Raw genomic sequence first — 20014 nt, 5'->3', positions numbered from 1 at the left:
ATTCATACAACCAACCAACGAGGACGACTAATAACAAGGCCTGCCGAAAGACTCAACAAGTCAGTTCGGAGTGAGACGACTGACAGTATGTGGTAGGTGGACGACGGATAAAGTGAAATTCCCAAGAGCGAACTTAGGGATTCTTTGTCAAGAATATTGTCTCAATTTTGTCCTGACATACACATGGACTAATTTCAAGCTGTTGCCTGTCCCCATCTTGTCATGTTTTCGTGGTTATTACTGCATACTGGTCTTTCTGACAAGATGGAAAGCATCATTAGAAATTTTTTTGGTATTTTTGATCGCAGAGAGAGCGCAGCATTTAATCATTTATAATGCTGGCTATAATAGAAATTATTGGTCGTGTATTTCTGGGCTTTGGTGTGAGTAGTATTATATTTCCGACTCACCATCACCAAGTGTTTTCAGCCGAAATGCCACAACATGTAAAAACGCTGATGAATTCCAACTGCTCCACGATCGAAGAAAGTTACTTTCCATTAATAAAAGTGCAGCACAGTGACGAAGTACATAATTCAAGCTTTGAGCTGATTGAATCTTCCGATGTGGTGAATGAACATAGTGGTTTTCTATTTTCAATTACTTGCGTAGCCTATTACCCTATCGAATGGGTTGTCAACTACTTTTCCGTAAGTGATTTTCCCAATTTATATCATTTCCCCCCAATTTTAATAAAAATATATGCACTTATATCTAGTAGATTGTAATCTACATAATTTATGGTATATGCAACTTATTACTCTGAGCACGTTGTCTTTGAATCTTAATAGAATGGATATCCTAACGGAAATTTTGGTTTACATCTCCAAGTTCATCGTAAAGTGAGCAATTTCCGAGATGCATCAACGTACAGATTTACCATTAGTTCAAAGCTAAGATACAAGAACAACCACGGCTTCAAAAACTTTAGTTTCTGCTGCCAATCTGTTGATCGACCTTTATGTCTTCATACCATTTTGTACACCACCTTTGACGACGAGCACGATGGAAAGAATGGTGTTAAAGTCAATATTTTCCCAGGACCGTCCTGGGAAAATGAATCAATCACTGGTAAGTGGCCATTCAGAGATTATAGTGATTCCTTCTTTAAATTGTTTTACGCGAAATATTTATTCGACGGCATGCATGCAAGACAAGCATTCAAATAAGTAAAATAATTCACTAGAATCTATGTAACATAAAATTAGTCACAGAAATCACAAAAAAAAATCGCAGATAATGTCCGTCAAATGGGGAGAGATTTGTAAAATTAGTATACATATAGTTTACTATATGTACACTCCTATTTCATTTCCGTTAACCATCTTGATCAAGATCGATACATTATGGTCTACGTCTGTGTATATAAATATGCATGTATACACAAATATAAACTCATTACCTGTAGCTTATATATGGTAGCTCTGATGAGGATGGAAAATACATTTGATGTAAGCTGCATGTGGTCACGGTCTGTATGCAGTGTTGTGTTTTGTACGACGAAGATTCTTTGTGCCCACTTGCCAAAGCAGAAGATTGGAATTTGATTGTCTGGCTGGTGATTGCCTGATTGAATATTTACATCCTAGTGAATTCTGAAGCTCAAAATTGTTCGAAATTACTCGTAGAGAAAACCAATTCATGAGTGAACTTAAGGGCATTTCATACCCTCAGTAGTGATAAATAATGTTAACATATTTTCAGACCTTATCCCACACGAGGAGGAAGATGTCGTGAAGGTGGCACCCTCAGACGATCCCTCATCTTGTGATTTCAAAGTGTATGGGAACAATGTTGGACAGAATCGCTACACTCTGAGGTATGTATCATGAAGTAGAGTGATTTTGTACAGTTCGTATATTTATTATACAAAATGTGAAAGTATCATACATCATAGAACATGGTTCATATAACAAAGCTATAATGAACAATGAGTGTCAGCATATCGTTTACAATCTCAGTTTCACAATCTGAAACTTGCACTGTGAACAGAACACATATTTTGGGTTTCATTGATCTGCATGAGGTTTGATGCAGGGTTTTGCGTGGAGAAAGCACTTCTTAAATTAAGCACTAAATTCTCCTCCAAGTGTGCAAGAATTTAAATTCCAATGATATCGTACATCGAGGGTTTGTTTTTAATAATAATAAAAATATTATAAAGCTGTCGATACATATATTTTTTATATCAATTGCACTTCTAGAATGTCACACTTGGACTAGGATTATTGTTAAAAAGTTAAATATTGTATTGTGGTAGATGCGAGTTTGATGATGGGATACCTGGGATAGTGAAAATTATCCATCAATGTTCAAATGCAATCTCCTGTATGACTTTCCATCAACAACATCAACAGCCCCTTCTGGTAGGTGCACACATTTATCTACTCGAGTGAAAACTAGTGAAGCATGCAAATAAGTTAATTTTCTCCTGATTATTATGTCGTGCTTGAATCTGATTATTTCGCACGAATATGGCTTAGCATAAGAATAAACTTCAGCTAATGACAAATTTTCAGTTTTCCAATCAACCAGCGTCGTGGTGTACTCATTTGCGTAGTAATTGCTTTTATGTTATGATACATACTTCAACGAATATTTGACTTACTTGTGATTAAACCTTGTAGGTTTATGGACAAAATTTGTAACGTAGCACGCCTAATTGTATGTTATAAGTTGATTTTTGGGCATGTGATTTCGCATACCTTAATATGCACGAGACCCTGATCATACCCGATGATTTTAAAATTTAAGATTTCAGCTTACTTGTACAAATGTTTGTTTTGGCTTTATGCATATGTATTATACTGCTTAGTGTATAAGAATTATTTCTTATGTCTCGTCAATATGCGATGATGAGAGAATTGTGGAAAATTGAATTACCAAACCACTCAAGGCTCTCGAGCTCTAATAATTTTGATGTTTAATTAGTCCAAGAAATGCGCTGTATCTCGGCCAGAAAACGTCTCATGCGCCACCTGCCATTCCCGAACGTTTCGGTTGGCTCAGGGATTTCTTGCTTGTGTGCCCGATGATAAAGACAACCATCACCATCATAATTATGGCAAACTCCTTTTCTTCTTCTCTTCTGTGCCCCAAGAAAGGCACAACCATCCCAGCAAATTGTGTAAGTCACTTATTTCCACTCTAGTGTAGACGTTCAAGCAAATTAAATCATGTCCCACCGGAGAAAGAAGCAGCAGGAGTCCGAGTCGGCAACGGTGAAAGTAATAATAATGCCGAGTCTATTTGAGAATAAGGAGCAGTTTCTCTCACGTTAATGACATTTCCATTCGAAAGATGAAAAAGACAAGTCATAGGAAAGTGACTTGAACGAGAAATATGCTTTCATTTTCTTCGGATGACTTTGATGTATTCCTTTCCCTAAATCATTACGCTGCCTTCAAGAAAACTCTTAAAAATAATGAACACTGATAAATGCATTATCTAACAATTATGCACTCTATTTTTTTAGACTTTGACATGGACCAGGTGGATCCCAACGAAATGATTTCACTGGCTAGAGTGAACAAGAGAGTTTCGCTGGGTGAACAAATCAATGTCCAATGCAATAGTTCCAGTTACTATTTTGCAAAGTAATAGCAATTTTAAAATAGTAATTACTGGAACTTAATCATAAAGTAATAATTTTTGTTTGTTTATTAAGCGGAGTAAAGTTTGGCGTAAAATATAAAGGGTCAGAGGATCTCACATACATAAAAGGTAACGCGCATGAATATCTGAGAGAGGTTTTAACCTTTAGAGCGAGCAACAAGTGTTTGAGTGTATTTGTTGTAGAAATTCAAAAATAGCAAAATCGCGTTGTCGTTTATCCTTAATGTTTACTTTCACATTCATACAAACATTTTTCAATCATCGTGCATGTATACACAAACTCATGTAAAGATTCATTCATACGTACCAATCGAGATTTGTAAACAAACATGCCAACCCCAGGGTTTTCCTCTCGTTCGTTTCTTGATTCGCATAAATTGATTTTGCAAATCTGCCACATACGTGTGTACATCGTGCACCGTGATGCGTATGATATTTATGTGTACAATGTAAGTATGTACGTAGAGGAAGCCGAAAAGCTCTTAGAAAGTCATAATCGTAATGCACAGTTTCATTGAAAACATTTTCAGCAATTCCGAACCCGTCCAATGGACCCGGAGCAGAATACTTTCCAGGCAACATTCACGAGGGTAATATTCCCATTACGACTTCAACGGGTAGGATTGAGCGGATATATTGCTTCGCCCCAACATGGAACTCATTCTCTTGGGCAAACAAGTCGATGGATGTGCAAGGAGCTATTATTGCAGAAGGTTAGCAGAAAGTTACAACAGCAAGATTTGCTTTCACTTTAATTTCGCGTCTTCTTGTGCATTCCTTCCTTCTCAAACCAAGCCCAAGTTTGTCCAGCAAATGCCATCCGTCCGACACTTTCTGAGGACATGGCAATATAAATGTTTTTCTTTCCACGTATGTACGTACATACATATGACGCATCCTTTTTTACTCAATCTCTTTGACGGGATTTAGAGAAGCCATCACCACACATCGCCATTGCCGTCAGCATCACCCTTCTTGTCACAACTTTATTTTGCTGTCTCCTCTTCGGACTCTGCTGGATGAAGATTTTGCGGAGAAAGTTGTCAAAGTTTGGAAAGCTGCTTACTCCCCAAGAAATAAATGAATTTAGAAGCCACTCAACAATATTTGATACGGATAAAAGTCACACTGATTATGATTACATCAACTCTGCTTTAATGGCCAGCAAAAATAATGATATTTGCTACCTGGAAATTCGAAGAGAGCAGCTACTCTTGGGTATGCCTTTTGCTAAAAATTCTTATGAAAGTGATGTATTCGGAGATTGTATTACTATTCGGTGAGGGAAAATGACGCAAATTTTAGAGCACATGTGTATGTCTGCTCGTCTTAAAATTTTAGATGAGACCGTTGTACTCGGGAAAGGCCACTTTGGGAAAGTTTTGAAAGGCGTATACAAATTCGAGAAGAATGAGAAAATGGACGTGGCTGTAAAAACCTTAAAGACCAAGACTGATGTGGGTGCATTGAAGTCATTACTGTCAGAACTCAAGATAATGGCGACGGTGGGCAAGAACCTCAACGTTGTGAGCCTAATTGGGGCTTGCACAAAAAAGATGCAAAAGGGTAATAACTACAAACATGAAATTGGTCGTTGTCGTTAAACAACACTCTGTGATCACATGACACAACATATTGCATACTTACATCGTTTATGCACGTTCTCGATGGATGATGAAGGAGGGAGGATGGGAGAAGCAAGAAAGAAAGCTCTTACAGTTTTTATGGGTCTCATTGATTGCTCACTTACTTTCCCCGTTTCCTGTCTTAATTACTTACGGATTATGACAAAATTTACAATGCTGTCTCCTTTATTTAACGAGTTTATGCTTTTAGGGGAAGTTTACGTGGTGGTCGAATTTTGTGCTCTGGGAAATTTGCAAAATTATCTGAGAGCCCATAGGGACAAATTTCAGAACCAGCTACAGCGTGACATTCTGCTTGTTGAGGCACCCTACAGGTTGGTGTGGTCCAAAAACTTAATCAAGTAATTACTGTGCTGGATACTAACTGAAAACACGTCTGGCCAATGGTCTCCTCAATTTCTGTTCCAGCGTTCACAAATCTGATGACGATGATACGATATTGTCTCTGGATCTAATCAAGTGGGCCTGGGAAATAGCAAAGGTTAATAGTAAAGTATATCATTACCCATTTTGCAACGTTCTCTGTATTGGGTCTATTATTTTAGGGCATGGAGTTTCTAACCAGCAAAAAGGTTAGTTATTATTTGACTAGTAACACATGTTAATTAAATGCCATTAGACATTATTTTATGGGCCAGTAGAAGTGAATTTAGTTTAGCTCATTTAATTTCTATATAATTTGTCGTTTGTCTGAAATGCGAGTTTCTCTAAAGTTTATTCTGAAATAACTTGCAATTTAGTATGAAACGTAGAAAACTCGGAATTGATAGACTTATTGAGCCTAAAAAATCTAAAAATATATATAGACAATATATATAGAAATTTCAGAAACAATTAAACTGAGAATCATAAAATTCTGTTGGCCTTCACTAATTCGTCTATGCCACAATAAGTACATAATGCATGGGCTGTAAATTTCTCATTTAAAATACAAGAAATATGTACATTTTCTGATATTGCCTACTATATGGTTTACCTTGATATTGAATTTTTGTTATTATGTCTGAATTTTAATTGGTATTACTTATTAAGGTCCTGCACGGCGACCTGGCTACACGGAACATTCTATTGACGGCTGATAAAGTGGCGAAAGTTAGTGATGTAAGTGGCAGATAGTGATACTATGTACAGTACTTATTTATACAGTATAAATCCTATCATAGTATTTATACTGTAAGTTCCGTTAAATACAGTTGTATTTTATAGTTTGGACTATCGCGTCAACTAGTGGATTACTACTATGTGAAAGAGGAATCGGTAATACTACATAAAAATAGTAACACGCAAATTCATTCGCACGTATTATGCACATAATGCAATTAATGAAATAGTTTAACGTCTCAATCGGGCAGTTTTACACGACCTTCGTTTTTTAAAAGACATCCACTAAGTACTTACTTTTATTTGTTCAAGTAAGAAAATAATCAATTTAGGGCACTATTAAGATGGACTTGTGATATATAAATATTCCTGGATCCATAGTTGGTAATTTGTTCATGATTTGGACATAATTTTATTGATTCATGATTACAACACAACACATATAGGATCAACAAATAAAAAAATCATTTTTACGGTTGTACATATAGAATTGGAAGAGTGGAAGATTTCAAAAGCTGGGGGGTGTTGTAAACCGATACCTTGGACATATATGTACCCATATGTAGCATAATTGTCACACCCTCATAATTTGGGCCAGATCACTGTCTCTATTACTGGAATGCGTTTTGAAAAACCGAAGGTCATTTAAAACTGCCCGACGTGACTTTAGTTTAACTATACTGCACTCTTCTTGGCTTCTTTCACTAATTATTGTATATTTATCAGGACGTTGCGATGCCGTGGAAATGGATGAGCATTGAATCCCTGCGCGACATGAAATTCTCTATTCATTCTGATGTTTGGTCTTGTGGTAAAGATGTCATGATTAACCATTTGCATACGTATAAATATTATGATATTATACATATATACCCATGCATTAGAACTATTTGGCACACTCGCTGCTTCCATTTTTCCAAATGCAATTAAATATTCATAATTCCCATTGAGTATAATGCATTTACGATTAGTATAAACTGAAAACTCATGAAAAAATGTATAGGTACATACCTTTGAGCTGTGCAAAATACATATTTGCAGAGATTTTTTGTCGAAAGGTTTCTTTCATATACGACTTGCTAAAATTATGTCATTTCGATCAAAAAAGCGTGCGATTGCGTATTATAAAGTAAATAACGCTCTGACTTTTATATCGATTGTTGTCATAATATATAAAAGAAAGAGGTGTGATGTGAATAGGTGTAACGCTGTGGGAGCTCTTTACACTAGTGGAAACTCCATACTACGGTTGCAGTTGGAGTGTAAGTTAATCTTATTTTACGCTATCCCTGACCCAGCCTGATGAATCATATTGTCAATTTAGGTGGACTTTGTGACAGCTTTAGAAGCAGGGCATCGTCTAGGAAAGCCACAATATGCCACGTCAGAGATGTAAGACTAACTAAAACCAGTTTTTTAAAGAAAAATTGGATAGATGAATCAATTAAATAATTTTAGGTATGATTTAATGTTGGCCTGCTGGAAAGGAGAACCGACAGAGAGACCTTCATTCTTTACAATAAAAATCTTTTTCGAAAATATTATTACACAATGTACCTATCAGGTAATCTTTGAGAAATGCGCATATAAAAGATGAGATGAGTTGTGATTTTCCGGTGCAATTATGCATTTTAACGATAAAATTACAAATTTATATGCAGGACTACATGCAATTGGATCTGTGTGCAACAGGGAGCCGTAGTCAGAATGATGGAAATGATGCCAGACGTTTTCTTGCAATGACTCCAACAATTGAGATCGTCTCAGATTGTGAAGTAGAAGATGATGTGTTTGAACAATAAGTAAATGATGTTTAGTAAAATACAACGAGGACTTTCAATAAAATCAGATAAATACTTGTATAATAACAACTAAGGCAGTAGAGCGATTACGATACGATTACGATACGATTGGAATTTTGAAAAAGGAGTTTAGCTTATTTTTTCCAATGTATGTGCATAAGTGTTAGATAGGATTTTAAGTAGAGGGGTTTAAACTTCTTTCGTTTAATTTTTCACTTGTGAATGAACATTAACTCTGTGAATCAAGTATGCAAGAAATTAAATAAAACTTATTTATGTAAAGCTATCAGTACATAGCTCAATTTAATCCGAGTCAGTTAAACTACTAAATAAACGTGGCTTTTTCCATTAACTAGTAAACTAGTACAGCAGTGGGTCTTCCTCATACGATCTATGAACAATTGAAAACCAGCCTATCTGAGGCAGTATAGGAAATTTATAGCCCTTTGAGGTTACAGAATTATGTACACGAGATATATCAGCCAGCGCTATCTCAAAGAATTTGTGATAGAAAAATATCTTTGAATATTTCCTACCACATCGAACTAACTATTGTAATTAAAATGAGTGCTTCCTGGATACGGGTTGATTAACTGAATACAAATTAATTACATGAATTATGTGTTACAAAATAAATCAAAGAGGATCAATGCTAAAGAATAACCCAATTTGTAAAGTACTGAATATTTTAATTGTTTACAGAAAGTCATTATCGTAGTTCCAAAAAATAGATTCTCGTGAGTTTGACAATAATAATATGACTATAATTACATACTTGTATCCACAGTCTCTAATACCAGTCTGATTTGTCACTAAAATGCTGCTAACCCGGTGACCTGTAAACATAATAATGCAAGCAATGTATATTATATAATTACATAGTAATTAGAATAATTTTTGCACATACAGCTCGGCCAATGATTAGTGCATGAATGTCGCTGGTCCCTTCATAAGTGTTGACGGCTTCTATATTGCAAGAATGCCGTATAATGTGATATTCGTCACTCACGCCGTTAGCTCCCAACATGTCCCTAAGTAGTTAAATGTTGGTATGAATTATGAGCATGACCTTCCCTTTCGGTGGGGGGATGTTTAACTTAATTTACCTCGCATTTCTCGCCACATCCAAGGCTTTCGTACACGAATTTCTTTTTAAAATGCTAATCATTTCCGGCGTCAGTTTCCCTTGGTCTTTCAGGCGGCCTGAAAAAAATTGATTCACGTACAGCATTACTTATGAGCTTATTTTGAATCTCGGTAACCACATAACCACTGAGCAATATTGCAAACTATCCTAATTGTGCTGCGTTATAGGCGAATATCATAGCATAACATTTAACAAAGATCCTTACCAACATGATTGCAAGCGATCAACCCCAGATTAATTTCAGTCACCATATCTGCTAATTTTTTCTGAATTATTTGAGTCTGTGCTAATGGTCTCCCGAATTGCTTTCGATTTTGTGTATATTCGAGTGCTTGTGAGAAACAAAATTCTGCTGCACCAAGCACGCCCCATGAAATTCCAAACCTGTACATGTATAAATTCACGTTAAAATAGAATAGTGTTGTATACATGCTTATATGTTACGGTACATATTTTTTGAAGGTGGTTGATTACCTTGCTTGAGTCAAACAGGAAAATGGACCTTTGAGACCTTTCACATTTAAAACATGAGATTTCGGTACTCGAACGTCCTGCATTCAAAATTGAAAGTCATGGAATATGTGTAAGTACGTTATGAAATCAAAGTTAAACAAAGTTGCCAAGATCTGCTATTCATTTCAATATGCAAATTTACAGACATCCATGATGATCTTACTTCTTTATATTAGGAGAAGATATTAAAATCGTTTAATTTTCAGGAGTGATAATACAAGCTACTTCAGTCCTTCGAATTTTAGACTGTTCAGAAAGTATGAAAAATGCTTGGGACTTTATTTAGGGATATACATACTATATTTATTATCTTACCTCCATAACAATCATTCCAGTATCCGATGCTCTTAAACTAAATTTCCCTTGAATTTTAGGGCAACTTTAAAAAAAGAAAAATAATCGTTATTATTAAAATTGAGAGAAAAGAGAGGGACAGGGAGAGGGAGAGACTGAATTTTAAGTTCACGAAGACGAAAGTGGACCACGGTAACATTCTATTAAGTTCATACAAATGTTCAGGCCTATTTAGTATTGACTTAAATTGGTGTACTGAAGTTTAATCTGCAAGGCCTACGTGGGTAGATTATTGGTTTCTGAAGCTGGATAATTAGCAACATTCTCCCTCTCTCTGCCCAAATAAATCATAAGATGCATACCTTAGTCCTTTGAAACCCTTTTCCATTACAAAGCCCTTGATATCTCCCCCCGATACGTCTTTAGCCCACACAATAATGACATCGGCAATTGGACTGTTCGTAATCCAAGTCTTGGTACCTTTGCAATGCATTGTATTTATAAATTCATGTCCAAATATTATGTTTATACAGGATGCGCTACTAACACGTGAACGCGGTCACTCTTGAATTGCTCCAAAACGGGTTGGAGTTTCGGTTCCAAATTTTGAGCATAGCGACATGTGATTGTTGACAAGGGCTGAGCAAAAAATTAGCTCTCTAGATTCAAAAATGACCCTACCATTGCCCTTAGAGTAAGAGGGTACCATAAAAACACTTTTCAAACTTAATATTTCGTACACAGACATAATTAACCACTTTAAAACTCAAGGACAAGTTTTGAAAGGAAGGATACATAAGGTACTTAAAAAAGAAGGTCAATAACGACAAGCTCGTACCACAGGACAACCATCATGCCTCAAACACGAGTCCGAAAAGTGCTAATTCGGCCCGTGCTTAAGAAAATTGACCTATTGACCTCTGAGGACAACCCACCACCCCAGAGAGCAGTGGCACGTCTAACCAAAGTGTCAGAGACTAGTGTGCGACGAGCAATTAAAATTTTGGGGAAGCAAAAAAGAAGAAAAATGCAAGTCAATCAGCTGACTGAGAAGCATAAAAAAAATCGTCGTCTGACCTGCAAAATAATTTATGTGAATTACCTGACAAAAGATAAAAGTGACTGTTTAGTGTCGTTGGATGAAGAATTATTTTCTTTACAAGATACCAACGGTCAGAGACAAATTTACTATACAACCAAAGGAGAAATTAATTCCAGACGATTGGCCATCCCGCACACGGAAAAGTTTTGCAACAAGTTCATGGTGGTTGGTGCATTATCTGGTCGTGGTCTCCTCCCACTTATCAAAGTTCCACAAAAAGTGAAGGTAACTGCGAAGTACTTCATTGACTTTGTTTTAAAACCGCTTTTGGAGATTCATCTTCCAAAACTATATGGCTAGGACACAAATAAAGTGATAGTTCATCACGACGCAGCGTCATCGCACACCGCCCTTTTGACCCAGGATTACGCCAAGGACTTAAAAGCTAGACTCGGGATAACAATCATCCAAAATAGTGAAATACCTGTTAATTCACCCTATGTAAGTCCCATGGATTTTTTCGGCTTTGGATATCTGAAATAAAATCTTTTCTTCGCCACCCAAAATCTTTTGACGGACTTTGGAAAGTTTTGAGAGACTAGTAGTCTAAAGTTGACCTCACCATGGTCAAATCAGTGTACAAAAGTTGGAATCGCCGATGTCGACTTGTAGTTCGAGAAAAGGGCTTTCACATAAAAAATGTTCGGGACCTCCACTCCAAGCCGTTCAACCAGTAATTTAAGGTCATAAACGTTCACGTGTTAGTGGCGGAGCCTCCGTAATAAAATTTTTTGATAATTTTTAAGCATACCATTCAAAATATAAGAATCTCCATCCAATAGTGCTCTTGACTCCATTCCACCAGGGTCCGAGCCATGGTTTGGTTCTGTTAATCCAAAACAACCCACTAACTCTCCGGACCTCAATTTATCCAAATATTTCTTCTTTATTTCATCAGATCCAAATTCATTAATGGGATACATGACAAGGCTGGACTGAACTGAAAACGCAGATCGATAAGCAGAATCTACATATTCAATTTCACGTGCCAAAAGTCCTGAAAGTCAATAAGAGTTGATCAATTTAGAAATAACAAATACAAAATTTTTTTCGTTATGGGAAATTTACCATACGTGACACTGGATGTTGGTTCGACATTATACCTATAAATAATCAAAATAATTGGTGCACCATTAATCTATCTAAGAATACGGTAGTAATAATCAGACTGGAGAACATACCCCACGGTACACCCCAAAAAGCCTAGCTTCCCCATTTCTCTGAAAATTTCACGATCGAAAACTTCGTTCCTATTGGCCATCAAAATTCTTGGCATCAGCTCGTTCCTGGCGTAGTCGCGTGCCACGTCCCGGATCGTGACCTCCTCCTCCGTCAACAGAGAATCCGTTTGAAGGGCGTCATGAGGGCTGAAAATTGGCTTGGTACCACTACCCGACGACGCCACTACACTTGTCGAAAACTTGACCGGGGATGGCATTTTCCATGTGAAATTAGCAGATTGTGACCCCACAGAAAACAATGATTTCCGGGAAATCGTTTTAAAAAATAAAGTCATTTTGAATGTAGGAATATTATGTGCAGCAAATTTTTCACAAAAATTATCTAGTTCAGAATTAAACACGTTTTGATTTTGGAACTATTAATGTTAATAAATTCAACACTTCTGTGACAAATTTGAACGTGCATTAACTATTACTTAATGAATAAATGTCCTTGAACCACATTTACATACTTATTGCCACATCCATCATGTGGGAACTAAGCCGAGTTTGAGAAGAAACCGCATTTCATTGAACATCTGCTGCTCTCCACTCTTCGTACAAGAATTTGGTTAATTTACCAAGTTCATCTACAGCAACGTGTATTTTATCATTACAACGTATTTCATCACTAAATTGAGACCATACTTCTGCTGATGAAGGTAGGTAAAATAAAATAAGATCTGTCATCACGTATTCTTGATGATTAAATAATATTAAATGTACATAGCATGCGCTGGGGACATTAATAGCATAGTCTTGTCCTTCGTACGTACATACGTCCACTGAAAGCTTTTTTGACCTCGTTGATAACCTTTGTCTTCATGGATAAAATCTCAGCCAACTCAAACCGACTGCACTGGACACGTACAGTGAAACTTAATTAAAGATGATAATAAATAATGGTGCATTGCCGAATGTCGAGATCCCGCTGCACACATGGTTGAGATCGGGGCTGGATGGTTTGCTTTCACCCAGTCTCACTACAGTCTCACCATCCTTTTTACTTTCTCCACGTTAAACACGCTTTGTGTTTAGTGTCACTATTGAAAACTGAGCATTTAGTTAACGAGATGACATATTTTAAAATTTTTTTGATGAATTACACATCCGGCACCACATCTCTGGGCACCAATTAAGTATATGACTTAATTTCGAATGCCATTCCTCCTTGCGTGATTGTCAGTTGAATATTCTGACCTAATTTTTTGCACGGAGGACTGTAATAATGCGGATACATAATTAAATCCAGGTTAATATCACCGGTGAACATGGCCTTCAACAAAACACAACGTCTCATGGATGCCTATAAAGGTCTCGATGCCCTGACTACATTCATTCAACCTGCTCTTCCATTCGTCAACTCTCACTTGACAGAGTTTTACACCTCCAATTATTGGGATACACTGCTCCCAAAGCTTTTAAGAGATGATTTGGAGTCAAAGTCTGTGGAAGAAATAAAACAAGGACTCCGCGATTTAGTGAGTGGGGACTGGACGCATTATGCCACTTGCACTTCAAGCAGCAGCTCAACTCAGGATCAGAACGAGTCGTTTGAGAATCTAAAAACCTTTCAAGATGTAATTGTTGCAACTGCCAAGTTACAGTTATCAGCTATGCAGTTGAGTACACCTTTGACTAAGCTGTGTTTCAACGGAGTTCCAATTTATGAAGAGAGTGTTTCACCTAGTGAGCTCAAGTTAGATACGATCATGCCAGAAAAAAAGACTCACGAAGTGAATCTCATGAGTGACTTTATCAAGAAAATTTCAGAGACTGGAAATAGACCTGATGACAAGACGGGTATAGAATACTTGGTGGATATAGGGAGTGGAAAGGGCTATCTGAGTTCTCATCTCACCCTAATGCATAAATTCAAGGTCCTCGCTGTAGATTCCTCATCTGTTAACACAAGCGGATGTGAAAAAAGATCTGCAAAGTTGGAGGTATAGACGGAACTGCTTTGAATATAAATTCATACAATTATACAATCAAAATATATGGAGGCACGAATACTTTTTAATTCAAAATTTGCACATGTGATTCTCCTGAAATTTTGTAGAAAGCCTGGGCTCAGTTGGTGAGGAGAGCTGCAGAGCGTCAACAGTATGGAAAATGCAGCAAACGAGGCAAACATTGGAAATCCAAAATAAATTATACTACTTTCCCGTTGTGTCAACCTGATGCCTCCTGTAACCATGATGGAGGAGATCCTCCTCAATCCAACCATGATGATGGAGAAAGCAATGAAAGACAAATAAATGACAATAGCTCCGACCCTGTACAAATCACATCAAACAATTTGGATGAGAGTCGGAGCGACAACAAATTACTCAAAACATTAACCAAGTTTGTCACCGACGACTTCGATCTCTTCGATGAAATCACGACCAGCATGGGAGAAAATTTTTCCACTTCAACATCATTTGGAGTTTGTGGTCTACATACGTGCGGCAAGGTGAGTTTTGGGTGACATTGTCTTTATTTCATGTCAACTATTTTGAAATTCTGCATAACAAAAGAACAATTCAACAGCTCGGCGTGACTTGCTTGAGGCTTTTCATTAGCAATAAAAATGCCAGCTTTATTTGCAACGTTCCCTGCTGCTACCATTTATTGGATGAAAACCATCTATTCTTACAACCAAGCAATGGTTCGTTTCATGAGTCCGGGTCGTCTGAAAACGAAGACAAAGAAATCAACGAGTTGGGCAACTCTACGACTTATTGTTTCCCATTAAGCAGAAAACTCAATCTGGAAAATTCTAGCCCGTTTTGTTTGGGGAAAAATGCTAGAATGATGAGTGCATATTCGCTTCATAAAATGGTAGCTGACGAAAAGGTAATTTCTGAATAACACGAGAAAAAAATTACATCGAGTAGTTCAGAAAAATAGTTCGGGATAACATCATGAAGAGAATATTGAGTGAATCTTTTTTGCAGGGATTAGATATGCATCCATCAATTTTTTACAGATGTGTCCTTCAGATTATCATTAAGACTGCATTAGGGGATCAATATTCGATAACAATGGACAAATGCGAACAAATCGTGGGGAAGATTGGTAGAAAATGCACAAATTTTGTGAAATATGTTCGAATGGGACTGAACAATTTGCAGCTTAGTACAAAGGTTCAGGTATTTGAATTAACTTAACGCAACCTTTCTTTACAGACACATATGTATATGTACATCTGTTGAAGATAATACAAAATTCTGCTAGGTCTCCGATGACGAGATTTCAAACATCTACACAACTTATGTTCATCAAGGGAAAGATAGACTTTTGAAGTACTATTTGCTCAGATCTCTTTTTGCATCCTTGGTGGAAGGCATTATTTTGCTGGATCGATTAGCATTTCTACTGGAGCAGGTACGCTTTCTGCTCGCTTTTGTATACCAGCTCTTCAGACTATGACTAACACTTAATGTGTATCCCATGAGAATCATTACACCAAATATTTTTTCGTTTGTTTTTGTAGGACAAAGTTGCTGAGGCCTACATTGTACAACTGTTTGACGCCTCGGTATCTCCAAGATGCTATGCTATTGTATCTTTAAAAAAATAAAAACTTTACTAAACTTACATATGTTTGTCCTTTGTAAATTTTTTAAAGTAAAAATAAGTACTCGAAGATGATTTTATATTTTCCTCGTCAGTACGAAGAATTTTGTTTCCCACATCAAGTAAATTCATCCTTTCATGTGATCTAGTTGGTGTAAATATGCGTAAGCAAAGGTAATTAGGCCTGTCCGCTAGCGTGTCTCAGACAGATCGACAAAGCGAGTACATAAGCCATCGGGCTAAGAACTGTGCAAAAAAACACCAGTTATTACGTATGAAGAACGCTGCTTCATATTGTTGACGGCAACCAAGGGCAAAAAGAAACCATTTTAGTTTTACTGTATCAAGTTTCAAATGCCCTTCAATCGCAATGAGCTGAGTTTTGCTCAGTTTCGGAGAAAACTTGCCATTGATATGGTTAAAAAAATTCCTTCTTTAGAAAGACATTTTTGGTTTCACTGCCAGAGTTATTGATTTCATTGTCGACAGTCTCTCTCTACACCAAGATTTGAGAATGGGAGACGAATAGTTATGTAGTTAGAGTGCTGCTACGAATGACTTTAGTCGTAACTCTTAGGAGGGGAGCTTGCGAGGTTGATAATAACAGATCCTGCTGCCCTTTGGATATGTGGTAGGGTCCTATGAGTGTACTAAAACCCTGAAGTGGTTTGACTCCATGGCCACATTTGCGCCCGCCACACCCACTCAAAAATGCTCAAAAACCGCTTTCACTCCGGTTTTCACTCACTCAAATCCACGCCAAAAATCCAATTTTGCTCGGATTTTGAAATTTCTTTCACCATTACACTCCCAGATAGTTGCTTTCTTCAATTCGATATCAAACTCAATATTTTCGAAATTATTAGTATTTTTAAAATTTAAAATTCTGAATGAGCATTGTTGTAGTAGTCCACAACGCAAATTATGCTTGCGAAATAATCATCATCAAAATTGAGTTTGACATTGGATTGAAGAAAGCAACTATCTGGGCATTTTTGAGTGGGTGTGGCGGGCGAAAATGTGGCTATGGAGTCAAACCACTTCAGGGTTTTAGTACACTCATAGGACCCTACCACATATCCAAAGGGCAGCAGGATCTGTTATTATCAACCTCGCAAGCTCCCCTCCTTAGTGCAACTTACGAGAGCGTTTGGCAGGAATGTGGAAAATAATGTATGAGGAAGAATTGCGAGAGTGAAACCATCAACAAGCATTCACGATCACGTAGGAAGTTGGGCTGAGGAGTTTGAGAGAAAGTCTTCAATAGCAGCACTCTCCAAGTTTTAGCGTTGTTCTGATAATACTTTGATCTTTCCATATACTTATGATGGGATTTCGGTGTAAGAAGAAAGGAAGCTTTGCTTTTGACAACAATTTTTTCCTCCCCCGACAACGACAAACAAGAAAAAGCCGTCCACGATGAAATTAAATTAATAACGAAGAGACATGATAATATGTGCTCTAATGTATTACTCAGAAATAGATAAATGGGAATGCTATAACTAGTTAACTTCAAAAGCTATGCTTTCAAATTCGAATATGAAGGATTAACAAACATCAAGTATTTATTTATATTTAATGAAGAGTACTCTAATTTTGCTTTTTATGACTTGAGAAAGATATAAAATGCAGTAATAAATTATTCCTGCCATAATTACAGTACTGCATTTATTTACGAATGTTTATCACAAAACCTGACATGTGGGTCTTTTGTTTAAGAAGGAAATGGGAATAAAATGCTAACGATTATGGGGAAATGAAAATTAAAATTACTAGTAAAAATAAAAGTGCGCATTAAAAAATTCAAGAAAGAAAGTAAAAAAAACATAAAACAAAGAAAGCGTCCTAGTTCCGTAGCTCTACTGCGAACTGAGTTGGCAATTTCCGCTTAAGTGAATTCTGCCGTTTCTTCTAGGTCAGAATAAGGAATTCATAGAATAGAATGAGTATGCGAAAGAGGGCAATTTATTTCACACTCAAACTGCAAATAGTAGAAATAGGTACGTTCGCCTCTATTGCAAATTCTCATTTAAAGCAATAGTTTTTTTGGACAGCATCCAACTCCAGAAAACTTGATTAAGAGCAACTCTAGCCAAAATGGTTACAAATTATTTTTAGCGTTCGGGATGGAAAGTTAAAAGCAAGTGGAATGTCTCTATCTACCTACCTGAAACTTTTCCTGTGTCAAAAAGTCCCCTGCACAATCTGTCCCTTTCACTTGAATAATGGTCTTTTTGCAACACCGAGTTTTGAGCAAGCTACATACATAGCTGGCTTACTTAAAACTTGTTGGTTACGTTTTTCTGTCCATGTTGTTGCTCAACGTGAAACTAATTCCAGGTTTTATTTTTCGACTTTTATGGCTTATAAACTTTACTTGAGCTTAAGGCTCACCGACAAGAATTTCACTATTTGCCTACCTTTGCAACTTGATATTCTTCATTTCATGGAAGCATCGTCCATGTTGTTTTGTATATGCCCATATGTATATGAGGTTAGTCTTGAGGGCAGACAAACACAAAAAAAAATGACTTGAATGATTTCTTCATAACTTTGATTAAAATTTTCCATGTTCACGGTGTTATAAGAAATTTGGCAGATCCTGGGTTATTTTAAGGGATTCTCTGTCTATCAGAATATTGTTTCATAAGTATAAATTATTAAAGAATAATGTGCAAAAACTTAGACAACAACAAAACTTTTGTGACGTTTGGCAGCCGACATATCATATTTCCAATCTCGATTTCTGTTTTCGCAAATTCAAAGGGAAAGTAGAGTGGCATTACATGACAGTAACGTGTAGTTTTTTCTTTGTTTTTTAGCTGATTTCATCAAAGCATGTTTTCTTTCTATAGATTATTGAGAAACGGAAGACAGGATATTGCAGTGGCTTCACCAATTTGAAATGATATTTTTTGCTTTCTCCTACTTTAATATTATGCAGATCTATCGAGTTACCACTTCTTGTAGCAACTTATTTTTAACATGCGTTGCATGATTTCAACTAGATAAAAATGTACTTACACTATTGTAAATAAGTACGTGTTAACAATGTTAGGAATCCTTGGTAAGCTACGAATTAGCTGCTGAATTGGATTTCATTCGATTTTAGAATTTCCTCAACAACTTTATCGTAATCCTCTTATTACTCAATTGGTACTTATTTTCCATTGAATGAGATTCGTGCATATTAGGTTTGAGCAAAAGTTCTTGACACCAGCTATGGTTAAGTCGAAATTGGTCTGCATCTGATGTTCATAGAATGCATAGAACTTTTACTTTTACGTGCTCCTCACTCTCTACAAATTTAGAACCGTCAAATGTGAAAGAAGAAGTTTAATACAGAATTTCACCTCCACCTCTGGCCTTACACAGATAGGATTTTGTGCTGGCATCGCCGATGTATGTGGTTGTGTAACTAAACTTTCTCAATTTCTCTTTTCAACTGAAATCTAGGATCACTTGAACTGGAAGAAAATGCTAACATCAACATGTGCATGATTACTGGCAGCTTTTTAAACGGGGACTACATGCATACGTACATATGTACCGATTCATGCATACTTTATAATTGGCAATTATAAATATACCGGAAAGTTACAGAGTATTATTTGGACTTTTTTTTAGCTCATCAACTGAATGTCTGAATGTGGGGAAGTGAAAAAGAATAGATATGCATGTATCTATAAATATATGTCATGTGTGTCAGAAAGGCTTTCTTGGTGTGTATTATTATAAAATTGTTGAATAATGTCATAATTATTTACAACTATTCAAGTTTAGTAACTTTTCGATACTATTGTTAAAACATTGGAAAATCTTATCGGAAAGTATAACCTTTGAATAATGAAATACTGAGTAAATCTGAGTAAATGTGGAGACAAAAACACTGAATAAACCCGTACTTAACTATGAAATATTGGAATATTATGAACAAGATAAATCGTGGAGGACGGAGATACGGAATTCCAACTTGGAGCTTGTTTACCAGTTACTGCATAATGCATTTT

General features: G+C 36.5%; 3 protein-coding genes across 6 annotated transcripts; 2 read left to right on the top strand and 1 right to left on the bottom strand.

Annotated features, from left to right (window-relative positions):
* On the top strand, positions 1 to 8764 carry LOC118433841. Its single transcript, XM_035846171.1, has 20 exons — positions 1 to 650; positions 792 to 1071; positions 1705 to 1819; positions 2261 to 2366; positions 2932 to 3127; positions 3476 to 3596; positions 3668 to 3723; positions 4146 to 4328; positions 4546 to 4833; positions 4957 to 5181; positions 5452 to 5575; positions 5670 to 5742; positions 5807 to 5833; positions 6294 to 6362; positions 6468 to 6518; positions 7089 to 7173; positions 7563 to 7624; positions 7687 to 7754; positions 7821 to 7926; positions 8024 to 8764. The coding sequence occupies exons 1-20, from the start codon at positions 336 to 338 to the stop codon at positions 8162 to 8164; spliced, it is 2691 nt and encodes an 896-aa protein (XP_035702064.1). The 5' UTR covers positions 1 to 335; the 3' UTR covers positions 8165 to 8764.
* Positions 8765 to 8828: 64 nt separating this feature from the next.
* On the bottom strand, positions 8829 to 12768 carry LOC110851494 (glutaryl-CoA dehydrogenase, mitochondrial). Its single transcript, XM_022099294.2, has 10 exons — positions 12402 to 12768; positions 12289 to 12323; positions 11972 to 12217; positions 10481 to 10598; positions 10140 to 10203; positions 9786 to 9862; positions 9517 to 9695; positions 9271 to 9367; positions 9072 to 9195; positions 8829 to 9000 (listed from the first exon to the last, which is right to left on the bottom strand). The coding sequence occupies exons 1-10, from the start codon at positions 12734 to 12736 to the stop codon at positions 8977 to 8979; spliced, it is 1299 nt and encodes a 432-aa protein (XP_021954986.1). The 5' UTR covers positions 12737 to 12768; the 3' UTR covers positions 8829 to 8976.
* Positions 12769 to 12965: 197 nt separating this feature from the next.
* Positions 12966 to 16086, top strand: LOC110851487 (methyltransferase-like protein 25). Of its 4 annotated transcripts, none has more exons than XM_022099281.2 (7): positions 12966 to 13102; positions 13693 to 14386; positions 14503 to 14898; positions 14976 to 15281; positions 15383 to 15577; positions 15663 to 15812; positions 15922 to 16086. In XM_022099281.2, the coding sequence occupies exons 2-7, from the start codon at positions 13712 to 13714 to the stop codon at positions 16006 to 16008; spliced, it is 1809 nt and encodes a 602-aa protein (XP_021954973.1). In that variant the 5' UTR covers positions 12966 to 13102; positions 13693 to 13711; the 3' UTR covers positions 16009 to 16086. The 4 variants fall into 4 exon arrangements, with proteins under 4 accessions (XP_021954973.1, XP_035702074.1, XP_035702072.1 ...); XM_035846181.1 differs by lacking the exon at positions 12966 to 13102 and adding an exon at positions 13182 to 13307; XM_035846179.1 differs by lacking the exon at positions 12966 to 13102 and adding an exon at positions 13351 to 13621.
* The last annotated feature ends 3928 nt before the right edge of the window (positions 16087 to 20014 follow it).

The sequence above is a fragment of the Folsomia candida genome, unplaced genomic scaffold (assembly GCF_002217175.1).
Source record: "Folsomia candida strain VU population unplaced genomic scaffold, ASM221717v1 Fcan01_Sc001, whole genome shotgun sequence".
Taxonomy (NCBI): Eukaryota; Metazoa; Arthropoda; class Collembola; order Entomobryomorpha; family Isotomidae; genus Folsomia; species Folsomia candida.
Note: the sequence above shows the minus strand (reverse complement) of the source record. Positions and strands in the feature narration are given on the sequence as shown.